Consider the following 11754-nt stretch of genomic DNA (forward strand, 5'->3'; position numbering starts at 1 on the left):
ACCCCCTTTTTGCTGCTGAGGCAGCAGCCAAAGGTGTACACATGCCTCAGCAGGAATTAAACCCCCTGTTGAATTTGGTGGGTGCTACCGCCTGTCAATCGCAACCTATTCACGTAAACAGGGCCCAAGCTTCTGCAGGGTCAAAGGGGTTAAAGCAGGTTGTGAGAAAGCAACACAATGCTGCCTGCTTTAACCCCTTGTTTGCTGTACTTCACAAGATTGCAGGGCATTTGCAGAGTGGCCTCATTCACTTGAATGGGTCATGCTTGGCAGGTGCTACACCCACCAACCATGACAGGGCATACTCCAACCAACTCCTACTGTGACATGTACACCCCTGGCCACTGCAGCTAAAGGGGGTGCTGTTGGGACGGGCTTTGTAAAAACACGGCTTAACTATGGGGTTTTACTAACCCCCCCCAACTGCAAATGAACCCTTACTGTTCTGAGCCCCCTATAAGGCTGCTTTCACACTGATGTTCTGTGGTTTACTTGCACCGTGGGTGCAGCACAGTGCTTTTGCGACTTTCCTGGGTTAGTTGCGCTTTGCCATAGACTTCTATCCTGCAGGTGTGGTGCACTTTCTGAAAGCATATCAAAACTCCTGCATTCAGAAATTGCACCAAACCCACAGGATATAATAGAAGTCAATGGCTAAGCACAGCAAACCCGCAGGAAAGCTGCAGGTACACTGCACGGCACTCGCGGTGTGGGTAAATTGCAGCACATCAGTGTGAAAGCAGCCCTATACTATAATGCCAAGTCTCTTGCTTCACACTGACCTGAAGGTCTCCCTTTTTTCTTGCTGCTGGCATCACTCTGGAGACCGCTAGCCGAGATCAGAGATTGAGTGCATTCGGTATTATTCTTCATGGGACAGGAACCAGAACTACATAGGAGGCATCGGCTTAGGCTGCTCCCTACTACAGCTCCAACTTTACAAGTCCCTCTGCATTACACTCTGTTTGAGGCTCTGGGATGACGGGTCAGCAAGCCCTGACCGCGATCTACCAGTCACCTGTCCACGATATACTGGTTGCTGACCCCCATTGTAAATCTTATAAACTGGCTTTTGCAAACTTCACAAATAATATATCTATTTAGGTGGATTCAATAAAGAAAATTGAGAATTGTAGTAAGCAATCAGAATTCATCCTTTAGTTACCTTCATTAATCTAAAATCTGACTGGTTGCTCCAGTTTACTGCTTTGATACTTTTTGCGCTGTTTTTTCAATATGGCCATATTTTATTCATGTATGTCTTTATATGTTGGCTAAAACAATTAATTTTTCCTGTTTTTTTTTTTTTTTTTATCATTTCAGCAAAATATCCACAGATCAAGAACTTAATGGGACCTGACCCGCAACTTAAATGGACTGTTAGTTGCATGGTGCTTGTCCAAATCCTTTGCTGTTACCTTGTTCGTGATCTGTCCTGGAAGTGGTTGATTTTTTGGTCCTATACTTTTGGTGGTGTGATAAACCATTCACTGACTCTTGCCATTCATGACATTTCTCACAATGTGGCATTTGGAAACAAATCAGCCCGTTGGAACCGTTTCTTTGGCATGTTTGCTAATCTTCCTATTGCCATGCCATATTCAACATCCTTCAAAAAGTACCACATCGATCATCACCGATATCTTGGAGGAGACATCTTGGATGTGGATATTCCCACTTGTTTCGAGGGAAGGGTTTTTTGTACTCCTGTACGCAAAATAATCTGGATCATTCTACAGCCGCTACTCTATGTCCTACGACCTCTCTATGTGAATCCCAAGCCCATCACCCATATGGAGGTCATTAATGCCATTGTTCAGTTTTCGTTTGACATGGTGATATATCATTTGTGGGGGCTGAAGCCTGTTGTATATTTACTGGCTGGGTCTATTCTGTCAATGGGTCTGCACCCCATATCTGGGCATTTTATTGCGGAGCACTATATGTTTCTAAAAGGCTATGAAACGTACTCTTACTATGGACCACTCAACCTGCTGACCTTCAACGTTGGCTATCACATGGAACATCACGACTTTCCCAGCATTCCTGGAAGCAAACTTCCAGAGGTAAGACCATTCATTTATATCTACCACAGTTTTCTATAGTAAAGAACTCTATATGTATTACATGTGCAGTTTAACTAACTGGTACTTAAAAGTCCTGGCAGAAAATAACAAGACAGCCCATATGTATGCAAAGTCTGAAAGAGATCCAGTTCACTGGCTTTAAAATGTGGCCTTTGACCTGCATTTTTTAAGCACTCTGAATGCCAATACAAGCTTTGCATTGCTATGCTGTGCTTCAGAAATAATGCCCCATGTCGTTTCTTGGTGCTTTGCTGCATCTCAAAGCCACCATAGGAGTCTATGTCCTCGTTAAACTTGTTTTGCTGTCTGAAGCATGATCATAATTCAGAACGCTTTTCAGACAGGAATAGACAAGCTTTGAGGAGGCATTGTATTTTCTCATTGCCTGTTTTAACCCCATAATTACCAGACAGTGTATAAATGGATTTATATAGGCTAAAGCAAAGAACAAATTGGCTTCTATGTGCCGTATCACGTTCCATTCTTCCACATTCACCATAAAAAATTAAGCGTGATAAAAATTTGCAAGATTTTTCAATATTTATAGGTCCAGGTTTAATAATTCTGGCTCTTAAAAGCGTATGACTGTCATGGTATTACCTCTGAACCTGTACAGAAAACAAAAGCCACATTATTTATTTTATTTTTTTATCTTTTTTTAAGTAGTGACAAGTAACAGAGAGAACTATATACACCAATAGTATGAATCTATAAGATGATTATCTGTTTTAGTGGATCTTTGTTAGCCACTGTCTGTTACTATTTTTATTTTTATTTAATATACAGTGCCTTGAAAAAGTATTTATAATCCTTGAAATTTTCCACATTTTGTCATGTTACAATTAAAAATATAAATGTATTTTATTGGGATTTCATGTGATAGACCAACACAAAGAGGCACATAATTGTGAAGTGGAAGGAAAATGATAAATGTTTTTTTTTTTTTTTTTTTTTATTTTTATTTTTTACAATTAACTATCTGAAAAGTGTGGCGTGCATTTGTATTCGGCCCCCTTTACTCTGATATCCCTAACTAAAATCTAGTGGAACCTATTGCCTTCAGAAGTCATCTAATTAGTAAATAAAGTCCACCTGTGTGTAATTTGATCTTAGTATAACCCTTTTATACTCCATCTAAAATAAAATAAAAAATTTGCTTAAGCATTGGCCTTATGCAAACTGGATGTTTTTACAGCTGCTGTTTTGGGCTTCAGATTTTTTTTTTTTTTTTGCAGCCAGTAAACTTCTTAGCCATAGGCGTGCGCACAGGGTGTGCTAAGTGTGCCTGGGCACACCCCTAACCCCCTGCTTTCTGGCTCCCCTTGTCTCCCCCCTGCAGTGCTTCCAGCTTCCTTCCTCTCCTCTCCCACCAGCTGCTATGGGAGATGTTTCAGGATGGAGAGCAGGGGAAGGGGCCAGTAAATATTTCATTTACCAAGCCCTTCTTTCTCTAAATCCTATACAGATTGCTCCTGTGTTCATTCTTAACTGTGCATAGTAAACTATGTTTACTATGCTTCAGTTTGTGAATGAACAAAAAGCTGCTCAGCACAGAGCACTTCCCAGTCATTCACTGTCCAGTGCAGCTGAGGCTGCAAAGAAAGGGACTGAGGAATCGCTGTCCTCGGTTCCTTTCTCCGTCTCAAAAAGGAGACATCTAGTATCTGTTTAGACCCTTGACATTCCACCAAAGCCCCCCATTGGGGCTCCTAAAAAAAATATAAAAGAATAATAAAACATATTGTAAATAATAATAAAAAAATTAAGTTGTAAAAAAATAGTAAAGACAAAAAACTACTTACACCATCCACTGCCCTACTGACACCAATCTCTGCTCTACTGACACCGTCCACTGCTCTGCTGATATACATGCACATGTGTTTGTTCTCTGGGGTGCACACCCTAATGCAATAGGCTGCGCACACCAATGATCTCAGCATGTTATCCTGTGCCCATGCTCACATAGGCTGTTATCAGTGTGTTTTTGGCAGGGGTGTTTTCTGTCTGGAAAAAAAAACAGAACTAGTGGGATTTAAGAGGAGTTTTTCAGCTGTAAAAACGCTCTAAGCCCAGGTTCACACTGAATGCGTGTTTGAAATTGTGCGAGATTCAAATTGGCATTTCAGCCTGACTTTGGGGGCGATTTGAGAGGCATCTGTGCGGGTTCATGCACAGATGCCTATTGAAATCTCCCCCGAAGCCGCCAAAAGTAGTGCAGAAACTACTTTTGGGAATCAGTGCGGTGTCGCACTGATTCGGATGGTGCCATTGCCGGCAATAGACTCCGATTTGGCATGCGATTTGACATGTCAAATCGCATGCCAAATTGCCCCAATGAGAACATGGGCTAACTCTGATAAAAACTGAAAAACACTAAAAAAGTGAATAATCTGCGTATCAGCGTTTTTGAGCCATATGCTTTTGTGGGAGTATAGTTCTGCTAAAAAGTGCTGAAAAAACGCTACTGCAAAAAAGTTGCAAAACTCATTCTACAGCTGCAGCTTTCTACAAGGAACGTTACTGCCGTTTTTATAACATCCAGTGTGCATGAGGCCTTTTAAAAGGAGTTTTTCAGCTGTAAAAATGCTCTAACGCTGATAAAAGTTGAATGAAATGCTGAAAAACTTGGCTATTCGGCGTTTATCTGCATTTTTGAGCCATTAGCTTTTGTGGGAGTATAGTTTTGCTAAAAAACGGTACTGCAAAAAAATGCTGAAAAACACTACTGCAAAAACGCTGCAAAACTCATTCTACAGCTAAAGCAAATGGCATTTTTAGAACGACCAGTGTGCATGAGGCTTACACTTACACAGCATTTCAGTGGTACACACTGAATCTGGCTTTCCTGCTACCAATTTGAAGTCTTAAAGTGACTGTAAACGATCACCTTGTAAAACAACCCCTTCAGTTTAAAATGGGCAAAACATTTGTGTAACAGATAGATATAAAAAATAAAAAAGAATTATAATATGTTTTATTTTTTTCACTTTTTTGAGTGATCACATTCCCTCTGTTCTCAGCTGCATAATATCAGGGGAAGGAGAAGCAGCAGCACCCTGAGCTTTCTAGTGAATGGCTGTGCAGAGGGGGGCGTGTCAGGACATGTTTGATCATTGGAGGAGAGCACACGGAGTTCACGGCACAGCTAGAGAATTGACCACGATGTGCTCTCCTGTTTAGTGTGATCATTTTTTAATAGGAAAGCAAAGGGAGTGGCAAGCGCACCAGGGATTTGACATAAAGGAAGTAATACAAAGACAATAGGATAGTTTTTCATACAAGTACATGGTACAGCAGACACATATCAGGAATATGAAATGTTGGGTTTACATATTCTTTGATACTCCTGATTCTATAAGGGTAGTCTCGGTACTTCTAAGTCCTGCCTAATGTGAGGGAAATAAGAAGCGTGGCAGGAAGAAAAAGACCCCATAATGAATGTGGCACTGTATGTGCACAGTACTCTTTACCACAGTCCCTTAAATACTAACCAGTGGGTGATCACCCCCCCCCCCCCCACCACCACCACCACCATGTTAGAATAAACCTAATTATCAGCTTTGACAACCTGACCCTTTTAAAAAGTGTACATTTCATAGTTTCATTATTAAGCAGTTACATGATCAGTGTACATTCTGTGGATTTGACCAGTAAGACTTGAACTGCTTTGTTGCAGTATCCATATAAAATATACAAATGGCTTTTTGATAGATCTGCAAGTTGTGACCCTTACTTATAATGAGCTCACATAGGTAGGGCATCTGGCTGTAGGTTTTAAATCGTGGTTACCTATTAACTTCAGTTTCTAGCAGACCAGGCTCCAAAGTTCGGTTAAGGATTTCTGTAGGACAGGTTGGTCAACTGATAATTGATTTGGAATTTTCGTTAACACATTACTCAAATACATCATAAATGTGCAGGTCACATGGAGTTCAGTTATGACACAATCCCTCGTGATTTCATACTATTTCCCATGTTTTACATTTTTCCACTCCTTGTAAAACCGGTTATTTAGCAAAAACTTTAGCAAAAAAAAAAAAAAAAATCATCTGTCTTACATTTCCTTTCCTGTCATATATTTCTTGCTGCCATCTTGTCCAAGCTTCCATTTTCTTAATAGGCCTGGTGCACAAAAGCAGAATGCATGTAGTATTTTCATTACCATGGGTTATTTGTGTTCTTAGCTATCGAAATTATGACTTTTTACAAAAAAAATTGTCCTTTACAGTGCCTCACATTGTAGTGGGTTTTAGATTTGTTTTAGATTTAAGGACTATTTGGGGGTTTGTAAATGGCAAATACAATTTGAGAATTGCTTGTTTAGAAAATGTACTCTCTCAGCCCTGATGACAGGGAATATCAGGACCTGAGCAGTGCAAGCACTAGTAAGGCAAATTAAGACCACCTGAGCACACATTTTGTAGGTACTTCTATCTAACATACATAACTATGCCTGCATTTTTAACCCTTACAAAGTTTTCTAAAAAGTAGATAGTATTTTATGCTTGTGTAATCATTAGGGCAGTTGTGCAAGAATGAGACACACATAATTACCCTCCATTTCTAAGAAACACACACAGCTCTTCCTACAGTATTGAAAGGAATGCACAGTGGTTTTACATATATTTTCTGTATTTATTAAAATCAGGACAAAAAAAAGAACAATATTTAAAAATATGTATTTTCAGTTTGGTGAATATTAGCTATTAGCTAACAGAGCTCAATGGCTCAAGCTGAAACCAAACACACACACACACACACACACACTCCAGACAGCTTATGCTGTGCTTCTTTTTTTATTTATTTATTTTTTTTTTTTTAACATAATCTGTAAAGGCTCTATCACTCTTCAATGTTTATTTGTAAAACAAAGGTTTTTTTTTTTTCATTGGTTAAAAAACATACATTAGTTTTAAATCATTTAAACCTAAAAAACAACAGCAATTTCAAGAATATTTTAGCATTTGAATGTTCAAATCTTTTAGCACTGTGTCATTATTCCCTCTGTTTTCATCACTTACAGGTACGTAGAATAGCTTCTGAGTATTATGACACCTTACCTTACCATACATCGTGGGGACGTGTGCTTTGGGACTTTGTATTTTGCAAGGAACTGGGACCTTTTTCCCGTGTCAAGAGAGAATGTGAATTGGCAAAGAAGGAATAACCGTCATTGGACAATTAAATATTAATTTATTTCTTGGTTAATACAGCAAGTATGTTCATTTTCATGGTTATAAAGTGTTATGTGATTCAGCGTTCCCTAGACAGGACTACATGTGCATTTCCGGAGCCTCTTTATTTTCACACGGAGTACATTTCCTGGTCCCTTGTCTTCTTTCTGTAGGAGGCCATGAACGAATAAGTAAAACATGTTGAAGTGCTAGGGGACTTTTTAAAATTTCTATTAATTTTTGTAATTTTTGTTGTTGGTACAGACACAAATCTTAATGAACAGAGAGTGTTTAAAAAAATCTGCATGTATCAAATATACATACGTAAGCATTGATAGTTTAGTGTTATTTGTGTTTCCTGGCCATATATGCCAAGGAGGCAAAGACAAAGAAAACTAAATTTATTTTGCCTACAAGACTCTATTAATGTAGTTCTGCTCATAAAAAGGAAATGAACGTTATGCTCACTGATGCCAGCACCAATGCAAAACCAGCTTTACAGCTTTAGAAGATTCACAACCTATAGTCTCCATGATTAAGCCCTTTGTGGGTGAAACGGGTTGGAGCAGGAAATGGACAGGCGAGACCATATATTGTGAATCCTCTAATTTTTTTAATTAAAGCTGGTTTTACATCTATGACAGAATCTATGTGCAGACCAGTCATTTCTACTTGACAATCGGAACAGCTGAGCCGGGATGTGCTCTTGGGTGTGCACGTGATGGGAGCGTTAGGTTCATGGAAAGAAGCAAGCTAATATTGATTCTACATATTGCTGTATTTCTGCTGCTGTCTACATAAGTCTTGCGATGAACCAGTTGTCCTCTTTTACTAAGTAGGTCATTATGTGGTCTTGTGAGGAGGTGAGGGAAGTTGCACTTTACCAGATCTATTGGATCAGTCATAGCTCTCCCCACTGTTCAGCTAATGCCCACAAACTACCCATTTCTGCTCTCGTCTATGCATCCTACGAAGTGGTGGTCCCACAGAGGTCTATGTGGATTTCCTGACTGCCGAGAGCAAAGTGCAGAAACAGGAAATCTTCAGGTAATAGTGGAACAGCTGCAAGTGCTGTGACTTTTGGAGGAGCAGATGTAGCAGATTATTTCGCAGGGCAACGTGCAACCTTCACTTTCCTTCCCCAGGCTTGAAAAAAACAAAAACTTTTTTTTTAATATAATGCCTACTTTCTCAGAGCAGAGGTATTCGCTGAGAATCTGTCACAGTACCATATCTCATAGCACATAAGTATAACAGTCATGCTTTTTTTTTTTTTGTTACCCATTCCCCATTTGATCAGCAATGTCTAATCCTCCTAGTTTTCATTTCATTCCCTAGAGTGCACCTGTCATTCTGACTGTAGCTAGTGTGGCAACACTTAAGGTATATCTTTGATCTCAAAATGTTTTTGTTTTTGTTTTGGATAGAGTGGGAAATTTTTAAAGTAGAAGTATAGGCAACATTTTTTTCATTTTGGGTAAAGTAAGGGAGAGTCATAACCCTTGTCAATTTTTTCTTTTGCCATCTGCATCCCATTAGGGAGATGTACCTTCTTTTTCTGTCCCATATCCAAAACAAGAAGTGAAAGAAACACCCTACAATTTAAGGGAATCCCTTGGGGCCCCCCAAAGTCACCAGAACTAGTGTCCCTATTGGAAGATTACTTTTCTGAGGGCAGCCCAAAATGTTGGATTTTCAATGATGACGGTAAACAGGACAAATAGAGAGGGTGACTCTACCTAACCAGGGCACAGACAGCAAAATAAACCTAATAGGTGTTCTAATCCCTATCCACTCTGTCCAAAACTATAAAAAAAAAAACTTTTCTCATTAGTTATATTTTAAACCCCTGTCAGGTTGGTTTTGTGGCTGTTTTATTAAGGACATTTCCCTGAAAAAAAAAAAAAAAGTCAGGAACTCTATAAAGTAATGAGAAATTCCCCTCCTTTTTATTTTTTTACAGATGTTACTGGCACAGATGCCCCCAACGCCCTCTCTATTTCTGCTCAAGTGATAACAATACATTTTTCTGTCCTGGTGACAATAATCATCAGGGCGAATAGAGTGAATCTTCCCAGCAAGGACACAGACAAAAGAAAGACAGGTTTCAGCACTTCCTCATGCAATTAAAAAAAAAAAAAAACCTTCTGGCTTTAGATATATGTTAACTGGCTGTTCCCAGCAGCAGTAAGGCCCACCTTTCCATAGCATTGTCTGGGCAGAGATCAAAGTATTGCAACATCCTACTGATGGGTGGAGGCCTATGAGGCAAGGCAAGAAGGTTTCCTAGTTTGTGCCATTTGAGACAAAGTTCTTAACTCACTTCATGAAAGGAGCAGTTCTGGTTGCCTTGTATATACAGTATAAGCAGTTATTTTCTGCAGTCAACCAAGCAATCATTATCAAGTGCTAGATTGCAGGATTAAAGATGAAAGTGGTGTTAAACCCAAAACCAAAAATGTAATATACTGCAGTTTACCAATGATTGGATGCAGTGGCTGTATAAGTTTGGTTTTTTTTTCCCCTTTTTTTTTTTCTTTTTTTTTTTTCTTTTTTTTTTTCTCCATTTTCCCCTCATTGACCTGGCCAGTAACACACCACCTGTATTATACAGACACTGGACAGCAACATTGTCAGTTGCGGGGGTTAGATCTACTTGTAGATTTAGATATGCTAACTAAACGAAACCAAACTCCAGCTCACACTTTACAGTTACAGAAAACCGCTTTTTTTTCTTTTTGGGATAAAGGTTTTTACATAAATAAAAGCTGATTATTTTAAGCACCCCTGCTTGTGTTAAATGGGTTGTCTCACCCCTGTAACTGCAAGAGAGCTTTTCTGTTGAAAAACAAGGGACTTACTGGCTGGATCACCAGATGAAAATAGAAAAGAGAGCCTAAAAAAGGGAAACCAATGCAGCCATCACATCGTACGTATGTGCCATTGCTTCAGTGCACATGTGCTGATGACGTAGACACATGCAAATACAGGGGATATCATCTAAACCGTGCAGGTTTAGGAGGTATCCGGGGTAGCTACAGGTAAGCCTTATTATAGGCTTACCTGTAGCAAAAAGTGGTCTGTAAGGGTTTACAACCACTTTAATACTGCTTGAAATCTATGTTAAACTGGAACTTGGGTTTTCTTTGGTGATTCAATCCAAATATACCCAGCTGACTTGTATATCTTAAACATTCCAGTGCCAAGATCTCCCTGAAATAGTTAATAGCTTCACCCTTCTACTAATCGGGGGTCATTCTCTTGTAAACTGAATGCCCATTTATACATTTTCTTTACATTATGCAGAATCCGGAGAGTGACACCAGCATGCAATATAAAAGACTGGTAGGTGATTCACTTGCTAGCAAACCCTTACAACTGAAATTCCAGATTTAGATGGACTTGAGCTATAATGGAAGAGCTTCTGGTTCCTAGAGAATTAGTTGCTATTCTTATATTGAATAGCTCACACAATAGCAGTTTACAATGTGTAGCCTTAAAGTGTACCTTTTACTGGCACACATTGCAAAGTTAAAATGCACACGTTGGGGTAATACTAGAACATCGTTAATACATGCATATAATCCAGCCACCCATAGGTGTCTGCATATATCTTCTTTCCTCTTCAAGTGCATCTTGGCACCCTAAAAATCCAAGGCATTCAACTCTGCTAGATTCTACACTTCTAGCAGTATTGAAAGCCTGCCCATTATAGCTGTGGGCCAACAGGAGGGCGCCTTCAACACTACAGGGAAGTGTTGAGTCTTGCAAATATAAGCACAGGTTTTGTGGTCTTTCAATGCACTTCAAAAGTCTTCAGGTATGTGCAGGCACCTCCTAGATTTTTTATTTGTTTACCTGACAGATATACATGAAGTTGGTATGTCCATTATGATGTGATTTGACACTGAATATAGGTTGGTGGTAGTTTTATCTAAATTTGTGTTTATATTTTTGCTGTGTGTATATGGTATTTTTGTATATTTTGAATTTTTAAAAAAGAGACGTTTAAGATTGTTAAATTTAATTAAGATTGTTTCTAATGTGAAGTAAATGTTTTCACATGCTGCACTCTTTGTGTTGTTTACTGCCTGTACCTCTCTGTAGATATTTTAGGCCATGTACACCAAAGTATTACAATGATATTCTTGACAAGCAAACTCAAGCAATCTAGCAAAGAGAGCTGAAAAAATGTGAAAAGATACTTTACTCTGCACCACCTTATGAAAAGCAGCTGCATTATAGGTTGCAGATTGCCCTAAATTCCTCATTTATACGTATTACCCTTTTCCTTCACCTGGGAGAGTACCTATAGTATATAAAAAAAAAAACTAGGATGTATGCTTCTGTGTCCACCTTCAAGATAAAAGGCTTTTAAAGGACACGTACAAACTTGTCAGAGGTTATAATCCTTTCCTATGCTATCAAACTCAAAATAAAAAGTTTACCAATTGCGCATACATACAGATCATTCATACTGCAACCTTAGAGAG

At 39.1% G+C, this 11754-nt stretch overlaps 1 protein-coding gene across 1 annotated transcript in view; it reads left to right on the forward strand.

The window, feature by feature from the left end:
- Positions 1-11332, forward strand: part of LOC141107959 (sphingolipid delta(4)-desaturase/C4-monooxygenase DES2-like) — a 49205-nt gene extending 37873 nt beyond the window's left edge. The window contains exons 3-4 of the mRNA XM_073599060.1: positions 1324-2066; positions 7111-11332. Coding sequence (XP_073455161.1) covers positions 1324-2066; positions 7111-7254 — 887 coding nt within the window. The 3' untranslated portion in view covers positions 7255-11332. The remainder of the gene's footprint in view (positions 1-1323; positions 2067-7110) is intronic.
- The last annotated feature ends 422 nt before the right edge of the window (positions 11333-11754 follow it).

This window comes from Aquarana catesbeiana, linkage group LG09 (assembly GCF_042186555.1).
Source record: "Aquarana catesbeiana isolate 2022-GZ linkage group LG09, ASM4218655v1, whole genome shotgun sequence".
Classification (NCBI taxonomy): Eukaryota; Metazoa; Chordata; class Amphibia; order Anura; family Ranidae; genus Aquarana; species Aquarana catesbeiana.